This window comes from Bos indicus, chromosome 17, assembly GCF_029378745.1.
Source record: "Bos indicus isolate NIAB-ARS_2022 breed Sahiwal x Tharparkar chromosome 17, NIAB-ARS_B.indTharparkar_mat_pri_1.0, whole genome shotgun sequence".
Taxonomy (NCBI): domain Eukaryota; kingdom Metazoa; phylum Chordata; class Mammalia; order Artiodactyla; family Bovidae; genus Bos; species Bos indicus.
This window is the reverse complement of record NC_091776.1, coordinates 48,772,768-48,790,243: the sequence shown is the minus strand read 5'-3', so window position 1 is coordinate 48,790,243 and position 17,476 is coordinate 48,772,768. Positions and strand designations below refer to the sequence as shown.

General features: G+C 44.7%; 1 protein-coding gene across 1 annotated transcript in view; it reads left to right on the top strand.

Moving 5' to 3' along the window:
• The window catches only part of TMEM132C (transmembrane protein 132C), a 449,116-nt gene that overhangs the window by 141,880 nt on the left and 289,760 nt on the right, over positions 1-17,476 (top strand). The window contains exon 2 of the mRNA XM_070769360.1: positions 15,371-16,259. Coding sequence (XP_070625461.1) covers positions 15,371-16,259 — 889 coding nt within the window. The remainder of the gene's footprint in view (positions 1-15,370; positions 16,260-17,476) is intronic.

The window sequence follows — 17,476 nt, the reverse complement described above, 5'->3', positions numbered from 1 at the left end:
TGCTAACTAGCAAGTAAATGAGATTCATATGTGGGGGGAGAAATAAGGATGACTCAGTGGGTTACAGAAGAATTTTTTTTAATTATCTGTTATTAGTGGGAAAGAAAATATGTGGACTCTATTAAAAATAAGCTCTTTATTTTTTTAGGGGAAAAAACCATCATAAAGAACAGGAATGCTGTTCCCTTTTATTTACATGAATTGAGATAATTGGGACTCTCAGGATTAATGTAAGGCTCCATCATAAATAATACCACCATCTGTGATAAATAGATGCTTCTCTTTTTGAATAGATACAGCAAAACATCCCCAAACCATATGCTATATGAACATCAAATGCCGTATAAATTCTGCTGTAAATGCTTAACATTAAGCAACTTGAAATCTTTCTCAATGTTTGAATCTGATTTTTTTTTTTTTTTTGCATTCATTTCCAACTGTCTTGGAGGCATAGTAAGAGGCATGTTTACATTTTGGATCAATGAATAAACTGGGTATCTTTGTCAGATTGTAAGGAGCCCCGAAGAATACCCAGAAAAGTTCTCACCTGCATGAAACAACTCTTAGAAAAGCCTGGTCTTTATCAGAGGTCAGCATACAATGGCTCACAGGTTTGGACGGCCCCTGAACTAGGAATACTCTTACATTTTCAATTGGTTGTACAAAACGCATTTTAAGAAAGAATGTTTCTGACGTGATCATTCTATGAAATCCCAATTTTAGTGCCCGTAAGTAAAGTTTTATTGGAGCACTGGCAGGCCCGTGTTCACACTGGTCTCGGGCTGCCCTCCTGAAGTAACACCAGGGATGAATAGCTGCAAGTGAGCACATTCAGCTCACAAAGCCTAGATTATTTATTATCTGGGCCCTGACAAAGAAAATGTGCTGATCCCTTCTACCAATGACTCGTGAACCCAAATCACCTTGGTGGATGAAGCCAAGTTGCATCATTTAAGAAGGTTTTGGCTGAAAGTAAGAGAAAACCCCTGTGTCTGGAAGGGAGGTGGGTTTGATGGGAGAATGGATACATGTACATGTATGACTGAGTTTGTTTGCTGTCCAACTGAAACTATCACAACATTGCTAATCAGCAATGAAAACTGAAAGTCGCTCAGTTGTGTTTGATTCTTTGCGACCCCATGGACTGTAGCCTGTCAGGCTCCTCTGTCCATGGAATTCTCCACTCAAGAATACTGGAGTGGGTAGCCATTCCCTTCTCCAGGGGATCTTCCCAACCCAGGGACTGAACCCAGGTCTCCTGCATTGCAGGCAGATTCTTTACTGTATGAGCCACAAGGGTAGCCCAAGAATTATGGAGTGGGTAGCCTATCCCTTCTCCAGGGGATCTTCCTGATCCAGGAATTGAACTGGGCAAATGGCACCCCACTCCAGTACTCTTGCCTGGAAAATCCAGGGACAGAGGAGCCTGGTAGGCGGCAATCCATGGGGTCGCTAAGAGTCGGGCACGACTGAGCAACTTCACTTTCACTTTTCACTTTCATGCAATGGAGAAGGAAATGGCAACCCACTCCAGTGTTCGTTCTTGCCTGGAGAATCCCAGGGGCGGAGAAGTCTGGTGGGCTGCCGTCTATGGGGTCACACAGAGTCGGACACGACTGAAGTGACTTAGCAGCTCCTGCATTGCAGGCAGATTCTTTACCATCTGAGCTGTCAGAGAAGCTTCAATATAAAATAAAAAGTTTTAAAAAGTTAAATGAGATAATACCATTAATAGAGCATAGCCATTAGAGATTGTTACACACACACAAAAGGGAAAACACTGGTGCCTTATGGTTGTGTGCTGGTTTCCATAACAGGAAGGGCAGTGGGCAGGCAAGATTCAGGGTGTGTATATTCAGTGATCCCCTCTTTGTTGTCAAGACCCACTATTCTGTTACTGTGCCTGTTCCATCTTGGCTTTGTCTCTGGATTTCACTGTTTCAGGATGGATGGCAGTATTAGTAGAATGACCTGGTCTCTCACTTGGCCCCCGGGAAGAAAGGTGTATCCTGCCATGGGTCTCTTAGAGGTGAGGGCTTCTCTCCCAAGAGTCCCGGCAAACCTTTCTTTGTGGCTCCTGGGCTCAAAGTGGCCCAGGGCATGATCCCCCAACCTCAGTACAATTGACCTTTGGGACCATATAATTCCTAGCTGTGGGGCTGACCTGTGCATGGAAGATGTTGAGAGGTGTCCCTGGCCTCTGCCCACTAGAGGCCAGTAACATCTTTCCCCATGACCATGATAGTCAAACCCTTTCCATGTGAGGAAATCAAAAAGGTATTTGTCTTTCTCCATCTAACTTACTTCACTTAGCAGGGGAATTGGCGATAGGACAGGGGGCCTGACGTGCTGCGATTCACGGGGTCACAAAGAGTCGGACACGACTGAACGACTGAACTGAACTGAATGCTGTCAAGATCTATCTGTGTTGTCTCAAATGGCAAGTGTTTCATCTTTCTTATGGCTGAGCAGTATTCCATATATATGTGGATATCTAGATAGATGGACTTCCCTGGTGGCTCTGCGATAATAGAATCTGCCTGCTAAGGCAGGGGACACATGTTTGATCCCTGGATTAATAAGATCCCCTGGAGAAGGAAATGGCAACCCACTCCAGTATTCTTGCCTGGGAAATCTCAAGGACAGAGGTCCATGGGGCTACAAAGAGTCAGACACAACTTAACGACTAAACAACAACAACAACAACATCTAGATAGATAGTACATCTGTAGAGACACAGATACATAGATACCTACATAGACATCACTATCTCTATAGATAGAAATATAGTATTACACATTCTCTATTTATCTATTGATGGGCACTTAGGTTGTTTCCATATCTTAGCTATTGTAAATACTGCCACAGAGAACATAGGGGTAAAGATATCTTTTCAAATTAGTGTTTTTGTATTCTTCAGATAAATACCCAGAAGTAGGATAGCTGGATCATATGGTAGTTCTATTCTTACTTTTTTGAGGAGTTTCCATATTGTCTTCCATAGTGGATGTACCAAGTTACATTCCTACCAACCGGCCAGCCAACCAACAAGAAACCAAAATAAGTGAACAGAGCAAACCAAACAAAAACAAATATGTAGATACAGGGAGCAGAGAGGTGGTTACCAGAGAGGGAGGGGAAGCTGGGTGCGGCTAAAGGGGCAAAGGGGATTGACTTGTGCTGATGGATGGAAACCAGTTTTTGGTAGTGTATACAGAAGTTAAAAATATAATGTCATACACACGAAACTTACATATTGTTACAAATCAGTGTTACCCCAATTAGAAAAATACATTAAAAAAGAAACACAGTTGCCTCAAGAAAAAATTGTCTCCAAGACATTTCCAGATGTCCCCCAGGTGGCAAAATTACCCCTATATAGGAACCACAGTTTTGGGTCTATGCAGAACTGAACCAGTTACTGGAAGAAGATCTGGAGTTAGTCTGTGTGGTTTAAACCAGGGATTGGCAGACATTGGCCCATGGATCAAAGCCAGCCCACCACCTGTGTGGCCAACAGGCTAAGTCTGGGTGATATGAAAATATAAGAAGGCTAAAACATAACAATTTAAAAGTTACATTTTAAATAGTTCTGTAAGTACCTATGTAATCTTGATTTTGCCTCTCAATCTACAAAAGGTTAAATTGTTTATTGTATGGCCTTTTAAGAAAAAAAAGATGTGCCAAGGAACCATGGTTTAGACCCATGGTTCTCAACCTCTATATAGATCATAAACCTCAACCTTTCATAAAGATCATAAAATTAAGTCCATAATCTTATGAACTATCTACCTTTATGTCTGTCTATATATACATATATATATATATATATATATATATATATATATGATTAGAAGCAAATCAGTGGAACCTCCCTGGAGGTCCAGTGGTTAAGACTCCACCATTCAATGCAGCAAGTGTGGGTTTGATGCCTAGTCGGGGAGCCAAGATCCCATGTGCCTCATGGCCAGAAAACCAAAACATAAAACAGGAACGATATTGTAATAAATTCAATAAAGACATTAAGAATGGTCCACATCAAAAAAATCTTTAAAAAATAGTGCCCTGTCACTGAGATAAAAAATATGACCAAAGCAATCCATAGTAAAATAATATTTTAATATTTGTACAGATGGGCTTCCCAGGTGGAGCTAGTAGTAAAGAACCTGCCTGCCAATGCAGGAGATGTAAGAGACAAGAGATGCGGGTTCGATCCCTGGGTCGGGAAGATTGCCCTGTAGGAGGGCATGGCAACCCACTCCAGTATTCTTGCCTAGAGAATCCAATGGGCAGAGGAGCCTGGCAGTCTACAGTCCATAGGGTGGCAAAGAGTTGGACACGACTGAAGCAATTTAGCACATGTGTATATATAGGGAAGAGCAAATGAAGTCATCAGATACTTGTTCATGTTTTAGAATTGGCATGAATGTGTCAGTCACAAATGCAGGCTGTGTTTGGGTAACTTGGATTTCACAGGCAGATTGGACATTGCTAATGTTATTTTCCAAAAAGATAAACAAATTTTTAGTGAAGTTCCATCAAATCAAAGGACAATCTTCACCCCAGTAGTTGGCAATACTGGAAAACGCATAATAGGTTACACTGTAGCCCCTCCCCCAATTTGTAGGAGGGTATTTGAGATAAGTTTTTGGCTTCAGTAGTTCTCATAGGTTTTTCACCTTGTGAGTGTCCAGTGGGACAATCAGAAGTCATTCAGGACCTGGGTAATCATTTGTTGCCTGGGACCCTGTCAGGTCTTGCGGAATATCTAAGGGAGCTAGACCGATTCTCTAAGTGTCATTGTCTTCCTCCCTCCAGTCATTATGATAACAAACTCCGCCTCTATGAATACCCCAAATGCCATCTGTGGTCACCTGAATAATGCCCCCACCCGCCCCATGCAAAGATGTCTCTTCCTCTATTATCAGAGCCTATAAATATGTGACTTTCCCTGGCAAAGGGACTTAGCAGATGTGACATTAGTGGGACATTTTGAGATGTGGGGGTAGTCCTGGATCACCTGGATGGGCTGATGTAACCACAGAGGTCCTTATAAGAGGGAAGGTGGAGGTCAGAGTAAACAGAAGCTGTAGACTTTTGGGGGCTTCCAGGTGGCACTAGTGGCAAAGAACCCACCTGCTAATGCAGGAAATGTAAGAAATGCAGGTTCAATCCCTGGGTTGGGAAGATCCCCTGGAGGAGGGCATGGCAACCCACTCCAGTATTCTTGCCTGGGGAATCCCATGGACAGAGGAGCCTGGTGGGCTACAGTCCATGGGGTCACAAACGTTGGACACGGCTGAAGTGACTGAGCACACACGCATGATGGCTTTGAAGAGGGAGGAAGGGCCCAGGAGCCAAGAAATGCATCTTCCTCTGGAAGATGGAAAAGACGAGGAACCTGATTGTCCCCTGAAACCTCCAGAAGGATTGCAACCCTGCTGACTGCTTCACGGTAGACTTTGACCTCCAGAACTATAAAGAAAAATCTTTGCTGTTTTTCTACACTACTTTGTGGTAATTTGTTACAGCGGCAATAGGAATCTAATGCAGACATCATCTCACAGGGGAGCTCTGTGTTGAGCCAGTCAAAGCCCCTCGTGGACCTGGGGTCTGAGCCGTGTTACAGGGATGGACTGGGAGAAACTGGCCTCGTGGGCCATTTGTCAAGATCAAACCATTCGCCGAACGTAGCACAGTTAAAACATTGTGTTTCATTTATTTTTTATAATCGTATTTATTTATTTATTTACTTATTTATTTTTGGCAGCACTGTGTCATCATTGCTGCTTGGGCTTTTCTCTGGGGCAGTGAGTAGGGGCTACTCTAGTTGTGGTGCGTGGGCTTCTCATTGCAGTGGTTTCTCTTTTTGTGGGGCACAGGGTCTAGGGTGCGTGAGCTTTGGTAGTTGCAGCCCCCGGGCTCTAGAGCACATGCTCAATAGTTTTGGCGCTCAGGCTTAGCTGCTCTGTGACATGTGGGATCGTCCCAGACCAGGGATCAAACCCGTGTCTCCTGCATTGATAGGATTCTTTATCACTGAGCCACCAGGGAAGCCCCAAAACGTTGCATTTTAGGTTTAGAACTTTGCCTGGCAAATGTTTCCCTCTGTGCCTACCTACCCAAGGCACTGTTCTCATGCTGATAAAGTTTAAGATTCTGTGTATTTAGAGAATTTCTCTTTGAAAGGCATGACTTTTCCAGGAGCCTGATTGAGGAATACCTGAGTGTGATTACCCACTTCTCCCAGAGAAAAGGCGGGGGGATACTCCCCAGGGCCTCCAAGGGGAATATAAATACATGCTCTTTTAAAGGAGAGTTTTACTGCTTAGAAATTGCAAACCACACTATGTAATTTCAGCAGAGGATATTGGGGGGTTGGTTCAGAAGAGGCATTGAAATCAAATAATCCACTTATCAAGGTGCCTTTTGTTTCAAGAAAAAGGTAACAATGAACCATATTTAGCAGAGAGAGACATTCTGTGTCTGGTGAATTTTAATAAATCGCAAACAGCGGGGAGAGAGAAAAATTCTCAAAGTCCTCCGGCTGGCTTGTGTTTCAAGTAAGCTTGCGGTGACTTGGAAGGAACATCCAATCAGGGTTTTCTTTGAGGCGTGTGGGGAAAGGCAGGCTTCTGCTTTGCAGGTTTCTGATGCCATATTGGTGAACTAGAGATGTCTGGGCGGGATAGGCCATTGAAGTTATGAAAAGAACCCACCCCTCTTGATTGCAGATTTCTTTTCTCACATGGCTGTATCTTAGTTGGGTTGTTTTTTTTTTTTTTTGTATAAATTATGGAGATCACCTGTGGTTTTCATGTTTCTGTAGCCTGAAAACCTTTTTACCCTAACATATCAACAGTATTAAAATAATGCCAATGATCTAATGATATATAAGAGGAACTGGAACTTCTCCTCAATTAATAGGTGTGTTCTACATGCTGGCTACTTTGTTTATTGCCTTAAGTGAGTTGGTTTTGATATGATTCCCACTATAAAGATGAAGATTTTGAAACAAAACTTTATCTAATACGTTGGCGATTGTTTTTGTGGTTGTTTAGTGCCTACATCGTGGCAGACTCTTTGTGACCCCATGGACTATAGCCTAGCCTGCCAGGCTTCTCTGTCCATGGGACTTTCCAGGCAAGAATACTTGAGTGCGTTGCCATTTCCTTCTCCAAGGGATCTTCCCGGACCAGGGATTGAACCTGTGTCTCCTGCATTGGCAGGTGGATTCTTTACTGCTGAACCACCAAGGAAGCCCATGTTGGGGACAGGGATTAATTTTGGGATGTGGTCCTGCTTTGGGAATGCTCTTCACCACGAGGATGCATTCCTCTTCCTGGTGCTGAAGAGGGTTTGGTTAAAATCCTTCTTCTTGTCTCTTTGGCACCTGTGCCAAACCACTGAACAGCTGCTGCGAATCGAGTTAGATCAGGGTTTCTCATCTGTGGCACTGCTTGCATTTTGGACTGGAGAATTCTTTGTGGTGGGGGAGGAGGGGGCTGTCCCTTGCCTTGTAAGATGTTCTCCGAATCACTGGTCTCACCCCACGAGGCGAGAGTAGCACAGCCTCCTGCCTGGTCGTGAAAATGAAAACTGTCTCCTGTAGACATTGCCAAGTGTCTCTAGGGTGCAAAGTCACCCTACGTTGAGAACCTCTGATACTATTGAGGAAAGACTTTTGCACGTCCGAAAAAAGCACTACTTGTTCATTTGAGTAATTCCTCGGGGCGGGGGGGGGGGGGGGGTGGGCGGGGGGCGGGGTTCTTTTTATCTTTTTTAATTGACAAGGAGGGTGGAACCTAACATTTCACCAAGATATTTTATAAGGTGACAGACTTTATTTTCTTGGGCTTCAAAATCATTGCAGTTGGTGACTGCAGCCTTGAAATTAAAAGACGCTTGCTCCTTGGAAGGAAAGCTATGACAAACCTAGACAATGTATTAAAAAGCAAGAGAACATTTTGCCAACAAAGGTCCATCTAGTCAAAGCTATGGTATTTCCAGTAGTCATGTACAGATGTGAAGTTCAGTTCAGTTCAGTTGCTCAGTCATGACCGACTCTTTGCGACCCCATGGACTGCAGCACACCAGGCTTCCCTGTCCATCACCAACTCCCAGAGCTTGCTCAAACTCATGTCCATTAAGTCAGTGATGCTGTCCAACCATCTCATCCTCTGTCGTCCCCTTCTCCTCCTGCCCTCAATCTTTCCCAGCATCAGGGTCTTTTCCAATGAGTCAGTTCTTCACATCAAGTGGCCAAAGTATTGGAGTTTCAGCTTCAACATCAGTCCTTCAAATGAATATTCAGGACAGATTTCCTTTAGGATGGACCGGTTGGATCTCCCTGCAGTCCAAGGGACTCTAAAGAGTCTTCTCCAACACCATAGTTCAAAAGCATCAATTCTTCGGCCCTCAGCTTTCTTTATAGTCCAACTCTCACATCCATACATGGTTACTGGAAAAACCATAGCTTTGACTAGATGGACCTTTGTCGGCAAAGTAATGTCTCTGCTTTTTAATATGCTGTCTAGGTTGATCACAGCTTTTCTTCCAAGGAGCAAGCATCTTTTAATTTCATGTCTGCAGTCACCATCTGCAGTAATCTTGGAGCCCACATCATGGATATGAAAGGTTGGACCAAAAAGAAGGCTGAGGGCTGAAGAATTGATGCTTCTGAATTGTGGAGAAAATTCTTGAGAGTCTCTTGGATTGCAAGGAGATGAACTCAGTCAGTCTTAAAGGAAATCAACCCTGAATATTCACTGGACTATTGCTGAAGCTGAATCTCCCAATATTTTGGCCACCTGATTGGAAGAGCTGACTCTTTGGAGAAGACCCTGATGCTGGGGAAGATTAAAGGCAAAGGGAGAAGTGGGCAGCAGAGGATAAGATGGTTAGACAGCATCACTGACTCAATGGACATGAGTTTGAGCAAATTCCAGGAGGTAGTGGAGGATAGGAGTCTGGTGGGCTAAGGTCCTTGGGGTTGCAAAGAGTCGGACTCATCTTAGTAACTGAAAAAACAAAAACTCCCTTATGAGCATCCATCACTTACCACATTTAGAGAAATGTCAGGCCCCAACCTGCCTTCCTAGACCAACTTCCCCCTCCTCACACAGCCAGGTCCTGAGCTTCCCCTTCACTGACCCTTTCCTCATGCCACCCCTCACCCGTCCTGGAATCCTTCCCCTATTCCACTCACCCTCCCAAGATCCAATCCATCCTTCATGTCAGCTCAGAGAGAATCAACACTAAAGAATGCATCTCGGTTAACGCGTCCCAAAGCGAGCATCACAATGAAGGTGGTGCATGGTGTTGGCTGAAGGGCCATTTCCCCTGGGGGTGTTCTGTCTGGGTGCTAAGTGACATGGACATCTCCTGCATTCACTATCTCAGAATCTCAAAAACTCAATTTCCGGCAGCGGCTTTGCAGGAGAGTTCTCTGATGAACAGCTGATGGAGGACACAATATCCCCAACACTGACAGGCAAGCACAGATAAAGAAAACGGATAAACAGGCAGGGCGACAGCAAATGAACGTGCTGTCAGCTAGGAGGTCAGATGTAAAGGTGCAGCTGTCAGCCTCTCTCCTCTTCCCCGCTCCACGTCCTTAGGAAACCAGCATCGGACTTTTCCAGGGGTATTGTTTCAGATCAGTAAAAATGACTCAATAATCCTATCTTTCTGGGAGACGCTGCTGTGAGCAGATGAGCCAGAATTAGAGGGTGGGTATCTGTCTGTGCTTCACTAGGTCATGGCAATCAGGAGATAGTTTGTAATCAGCAGATAGAGTGTCAGGAGAGAAATGCCATGAAGCCTGGTAATCACCTCTGCTTCCTTAATCCTCTAGATCAGGGCTCCCCAAAATGTAGGATGAGCTTGAGAAATGCATGCGGTGTCACAGCACCTGAGGGTGCAGATGGGCTTTGGAAAACTCTAGGGAGGCCATTCTCATGAGTGTCTACAAGGCTGGCTGTTGGAGGTACATCTACAAGATGGGGAAATTTTCTCACCACTGAGAAAGTGAGTCCCTTTTCAATTCTGTTTGAATTATTCTAATTCCATCTAGGAGAAAGTTCACTGTATCTTTTTAGATTCTTACACTTGATAACCTCTTGATATTTGTTAACAACCCCATTGGGTGTTGCTACATTTAAAAACCACCCCATATTAAGAGACTTAGTTCACTTGTCATTTCATATAAGTTTTGGAGTGACTGATCTTGGCTGGACTCAGCTAATTTTGGCTGGGCTCCCTCTCTTGTTTGGCGGTGGCTGCAGGCTGTGGATTGGCTGATCTAGGATGGCCTCCATGGAGATAACTCTCCTCTCCTCCACATGGTCCCTTATCCTACAGTAGTCTAGCCTAGGCTTGTTCTTTTGGGTGCTGGCAGGAGTCCAAAAGAGTCAGTGCAAGTGTGCAATGTCTCCTGAGACCTGGCTTTGGAATTAGCACATTGTCACTTCTGCCATATACTGCTGGCCAAAGAAAACCCAGGGCCAAGCTAAATTCAAGGAGTGGGGCAACAGACTTCTACTTTTGAAGGGAAAATTGCAAAGTCACACACAAAAGGTATAGATATAAGAAGAGAATGGGGCCATTTTGTAATTGGTCTACTACAGGTACTATTGGATTCAATACAATGAATCTATCCACCTGTGTATCTGCCTGTGTACCCATACCCATCCATCTGCCTGTCTATCCAACCATTGATCCATTCATCCATCCAAACATCCATCTATCAGTTGACCTCTCCATCCATCTAAAGATTTATCCAGCCATCAACCCATCCACCCAACCCCTGACCCATCCATCCACCCAAACATTCATGCAACCATGGATCCATCCATTGATCCATCCATCCATCCATCCATCTATGGAAACTAAAACATCCAAGAAGGTACGAACTTGCCTAAGATCACTGTTGACTAGATCAACTCTAGATCTCCATAGCCAAACTTCATCTTTAACCACTATGCTAGACCCCCACTCCTGTCTTTAAAATGTCTCTTTTTGGCTCAAGTTAAATCTCTCATGAGCAGGAGAACTTCAGATCTAGGTTTAGCAGGAAGATATGAGCCAGGCACTTTTTGATCCATGTGAAGGATAAATAGAGACTTGAATAATGCAAGAACCCTAAGAGAGGAGACAACAAGACAACAAGCCCACTCCAGCTTTATTTTCTCAAAAATAAACTCAGTATTTGCTTAAAAGTGAAAGTTCATTTTTAAGGATGTTTTTAAAGATAAAAAGACAGAAAAGGAGAGAAAAGAAATTTTTATGTGCAAGAGAGTGGAAAATGGTGAGCAAGGTTGTTGACAAGCTTCCCTGTTGTGGAATACATCCTACACAGATGGACCTTAGAATCCTTGCTCCATTTCTTCAGAGAGTCCTTGGCCCACCATCTTTTCCAAACAAATGAGTCTCTAAATCTCTACACTTCATGGTTTAAAAGCTTTTTTGGAGAGGGATGAATATATCAGAATAAAAGCATCAGATGTAGCAATTAGTCTGTTGGTTTTGACACAATTCTACAAGTTGCTTCGAGTCAATGATTTTCTTTAAAGACATAGAGTCAGAACCGTTTCTGGAATGTTGTACAGGGTCTTTTGAGAGTGTTTTAACGTGGTCCCAAAATGAGTGGGTTAAAGTGGGAGCAGCAAAACATCCCTAAAGAGAGAGGGACAAAGTACCCATGTTGCTGGTGACCTGAGATCAACGCCTCTGGGCAAAGAACAGGGAAGGAAGCTATTTCTTTGAAAAGCCATCTTGACAACTCAAGTCCTTTTGGCTGCAGTACCAAAGGCAGCTTTGATCTGCTAGCCAATGTCCTTGCCGGGAAAAGGATTAGGGGAACTTCCAGAGGAGAGAGGCATGGGGTAGCCCCATAGGCTGGATGGGCTGTGCTGGCTACAGTTTGAAGCAGGGGCCGAAGGGGAGGTTGGAGCATCAGTGGAGAGAGAGGAACACCTGTCTTCTCTTTCAATATATGAATGGGGGCTTATGTGGATTTTCTGGTCTGGTTTTGAAAGATAAGATTCAGGCAAGAGGCTTTCTTGGTCTTTTCAAAGTTAGCATTTGGGGAACTGTAACCTCTTATGCCCCAGGTCAATAGTGAGTCCTCAGTGGAGCCCCAACAGTGTAAGTATAAACCCAAGGGGAAGTTTTAGAGGACAGTCTTCAATCAACAAGGAGGTGGCTGGTTATACTGCTAATGATGGAGGCAATGAACAAAGAAAGATAGGAAGACAGAGATGATGTGTTGCTCTTTCCTGGCCCAGTGTTGAATCTTCAGCCTCCAGTGTACATTGACTTACCCAGCTGAAGATTCTAAGTCTGCTTTTTCAAACTCAAATGCACCTAAGGGTCCAGCAGGAAATGTCATTGAGCAAGGCAGTCTGCTGTGTATTTTCTCTTACTGTTGCCAGATGGGCAGACAGCCTGCATCCTGCCACTTCCTCCCATGTGTGCGAAGCTAAAAACCCAGATACTCCTCAGTTTTTTATACACATATTTTTAATACATTCTTTTTTTCATAGTCTTTTCCATTATGGTTTATCACAGGATATCAAATATAGTTCCCTGGGCTATACAGTAGGACCTTGTGTATCCATTCTAAATGTACTATTTTGCATCTACTGACCCCACACTCCCACTCCATCCTGTCCCTTTCCCCACCTTGGCAAACACAAGTCTGTTCTCTATGTCTGTGACTCTATTTCTGTTTCATGTGTGTGCTTCGTCACTCAGTCACGTCCGACTCTTTGCAACCCCGTGGACTGTACAATGCCAGGCTCCTCTGTCCATGGGGATTCTCCAGGCAAGAATACTGGGGTAGCTTGCCATACCTTCCTCTGGGGGATCTTCCCAACCCAGGGATTGACCTCAGGTCTCCTGCATTGCAGGCAGATTCTTTACCATCTGAACCACCAGGGAAGCCCATGAATACTGGAGTGAGTAGCCTATCCCTTCTCCAGGGGATCTTCCTGACCCAGGAGTCGAGCTGGGGTCTCCTGCTTGGCAGCAGATTCATTTCCAGCTGAACTACCAGGGAAACCCTTCTGTTTCATAGATAGATTCATTTTAGATTTCACGTATGAGTGATATCATATGGTGTTTGTCTTTCTCTTTCTGACTTGCTTCACTTATTATGATCGTCTCTAGTTGCATCTATGTTGCTGCAAATGACATTATTTCATTTTTTATAGTTGAGTAGTGTTCCATTTTATATATGTACTATATCTTTTTTATTGGATAAAATCATAAATTTAAAATTTTATAGTTGCTTTACACTTCTATGTCAATTTCTGCTATACAACAAAGCCAAACAGCCATATGTGTGTGTGTGTGTGTATATATATATATATATATATATATATATATATCCTCCCTATGACAAACCTAGACAGTATATTGAAAAGCAGAGACATTATTCTGCCAACAGAGGTCCATATAGTCAAGGCTGTGGTCTTCCCAGTGGTCATGTACAGTTGTGAGAGCTGGACTATAAAAGAAGGCAGAATGCCAAAAAATTGATGCCTTCAAACTGTGGTGCTGGAGAAGACTCCTGAAAGTCCCCTGGACAGCAAGGAGATCAAACCACTCAATCTTAAGGGAATACTTCTTGGAAGGATTGATGCAGAAGCTGAAACTCCAGTATTTTAGTGATCTGATGCAAACAACCGACTCATTGGAAAAGTCCTTGATGCTGGGAAAGAATGAGGGCAGAAGGAGAAGAGGGTGTCAGAGAATGAGATGACTGGATGGAATTACCAATGCAATGGACATGAACTTGGGCAAACTTTGGAAGATGGTAAGAGACAGGGAGGCCTGGTGTGCTGCAGTCCATGGGGTCACAAATAGTCGGACACGACTGGGCAACTAAACAACAACAATCCTCTTTTGTAGATTCTCTTCCCATTTACATAACCACGAAGTACTAAATAGAGTTCCCTGTGCTCTACATTAGGTTCTCAGTAGTTTTGACTCTCCAGTTTTAAAAAATGATTCCCATTCATAACCATCTTTTAAAATACTATGGGCAAAATGGAACCTACCTGCCAGCTGAGTTGAGCACCTTAAGTGAATAGTTTGCAATGTCTCCCAGTTTGCTGTTTTTTTCTTTTGACTTTGTTTATGATATATGTGGCTTTGTGAAAGATTTTCTCAATTTTTATATAGGGATGGTTATCGTTCATTTTTATACAGGGATGGCTAAATTTCATTCAAAGTTTGAATCATAATCAGAAATCTCTCCCTAGACCCAGGTTTTAGAGGAAATCACCCACTTTTTCATTCTGTACAAAAAATAATGTCATTTTCTTACATCTAGATCACTCATCCATTTGAAGTGTATTCTCGTGTTTGGTGTGAGGTACGGACCTAATGTTATCTTTCTGCCAAATGGCTGGCCAATTGTCCAAGTACCATTTATTAAAAGGTCTGCCTTTGCCTCATGATTTCTGGTTCTACCTTTATCACATACTAAATTTTAGATGTACAGGAGCTTATTTATGAACTACTCTATTCCATCGGTCTATTTTTCTCTTTAGGTACCAGTGTCATTAAATATATTTGAAACTCATGCAAGTTATTCACAAATATTTCCCACTTTATACTCATAAGTAACTTGCTATCTTTCTGTCAGATCAGACTCCATGTATTTGCCACCGTTCAACAATTGTACAAAAGTTATACAATTGTCCATTGTTCAACAATGTACAAAAATCTCCTTTTTTAAAAGAGTGGAACTGTGAATTTTATTTTATTGTATGTATTTTCTTTTATTTGGCTTCGCCATGCAGCATGTGGGATCTTGGTCCTCTGACCAGGGATCAAACTTGTGCCCCCTTCAGTGGAAGCATGGAGTCTTAATCATTGGACCATCAGGGAGGGCCCCCAAATCTCCCTTTCATGGATTTCAACCGATTGAATTGGTTGAAAGACAATTCAGCCAATTCACTATTTTGGAGCATGTGATCATTTACTGGCTGATCCCCAAAGCAACCTGAAGATTCTAGACAAGTGGACTTAAAAATGTTTGGGCTTCCCCGGTGGCTCAGCAGTAAAGAATTCACCTACACTGCAGGAGACAATGCAAGAGAGGTGGGTTGGATCCCTGGGTCAGGAAGATCCCCTGGAGGAAGACATAGCAAGCCACTCCAGTATTCTTGCCTGGTGGGCTACAGACCACATGGTTGAAAAGAATCCAGCATGCCTGAAGCGACTGAACACGCATGCACTGCGGTGTTAACCCCTCATTTCTAAATCACTTGTCAATTTCCCTGGGTTGCCAAATGACCTCTAAGGAGCCCAGAAATCACCCCATCTTTGTCTTTTTCTTTTTTTTCTTTCCCCTCTGCAGTGATCGAGGGCCGTGGGCTCACAGACAACATCCAGCGATTTTCCTCCCTGCCCCCTTACCTGCCTGTGACCTATCAGGTGCTCAGAGCCGAGACTTCCTTCTTCCTGAAGGAAACCAACCAGGACTTGACACGCAACTCCAGCCTGCAGTCCCGGGTCGAGTCCTTCTTCCTCTACAAAGCCAGACAGCCGCCAATCTTAAATGCCAGCTATGGGCCTTTCTCGGTGCAAAAGGTCGTGCCCCTGGAATTGATGTCGACTTCCAACTTTTTAGGTCCCACCGACAAAGTGAGTTTCAACTGGAAGCTGAAGGCGCACATCCTGCGGGACAAGATCTACCTGAGCCGGCCCCGCGTGCAGGTGCTGTTCCACCTGGTGGGCCGGGACTGGGACGACCCCAGCCCCGCGCAGAGCCTGCCCTGCCTGCGTGTGTTCGCCTTCCGGGAGACCCGGGAGGTGCGGGGCAGCTGCCGGCTTCGGGGGGCCCTGGGGCTGTGCGTGGCACAGCTGGAGCTCCCAGCCAGCTGGTTCGGCACCCCCACCGTGGTGGCCGGGAGGAAGAAGGCGCCGGAGCCCCCCGAGGGCAGCCCCGTGGAGCTCTACTACGCCGTGCAGCCCGGGGACGAGCGTGGAGACTGTTCCGGGGGCGATGTCCGCAAGGGCAATGCCATCCGCCCCGGCAAGGATGGACTGCAGGAGAGCACGTCCCACCTGCAGAGGATCAGCGCCGTGGGCCTCTACCGCGCTCAGGACAGCGCCCAGCTCAGCGAGCTGCGTCTAGACGGCAACGTGGCCATCTGGCTGCCCTCCAGGCCCGTCAAGCAGGGAGATGTGGTCACTGCCTATGTCACCGTGGCCAGCAATTCCACCGTGGACTTCTTCATCTTGAGGTAGGTCTGCACTTGAGATAGGCTTAGGCGCGCCTGGGATGACACTGGAAGGGAAGTTGGGGTGCATATACCAGAAGATTCCATTTTCACCACCTTTAGGGACCCTCCTGCTTCACACTGGAAGCCAGTTTCTGCACCTGACCACATGCTTTCAGCAGCTGCACTGTATATATTAGGAGGTGGGAGAAAATGGGCCGAAATTGCACCCCCAAGAAACAAGACTAAATTAATCACTCTCTTTTGACCTTGAATTACCACTGAACTTGAAGAAGGATGTAATTTTTTTGGGGGGGAGGCATAAACAGATTTATGAAGTATTAAAATGTTCCATGGCTAAAAGGGTGATCAAAATATGGTTACTTTATATTTATGGGCTTCCCTGATAGCTCAGTTGGTAAAGAATCCACCTGCAATGCAGGAGACCCCGGTTCCATTCCTGGGCTGGGAAGATCCGCTGGACAAGGCTGGAGTGGATAGGCTACCCACTCCAGTATTCTTGGGCTCTCCTTGTAGCTCAGTTGATAAAGAATTTGCCTGCAATGTGGGAGACCCGGGTTTGATCCCTGGCTTGAGAAGATCCCCTGGAGGAGGGCATGGTAACCCATTCCACTATTCTTGCCTGGAGAATCCCCCTGGACAGAAGAGGCTGCTGGGCTACAGTCCCTGGGGTCACAAAGAATTGGACACACTGAGCAACTAAGCACGCGTGCACACACACACACACACACACACACACACACACACACACCCCTCCTTAGCTTTCAATTCTATAACCTCGAGACATTTACAGCTTAGGTTTTGGTTTGATTGGCCCAGACGTAAAGAATCTGCCTGCAATGCAGGACACTTGGGTTCAATCTCTGGGTTGGGAAGATCCCCCGGAGAAGGGAACAGCTACCCACCCCAGTATTCTGGCCTGGAGAATCCCATGGACTCTATAGTCCATGGGGTTGCAAAGCGTTGGACACGACTGAGTGACTTTCACTTTATATTTATAACTTTTTAAAATTAATTTCTATTGGAGTATAGTTCTTTACAATGTTGTGTTAGGTTTCTGCTGTACAGCACAGTGAATCAGCTATAGGTATACATGTGTGCATGTTAAGTCACTTCAGTTGTGTCTGACTCTGTGCGACCCTATGGACCCTATAGACCACCAGGCTCCTCTGTCCATAGGATTTTCCAGCAAGAATACTAGACTGGATTGCCATGTTCTC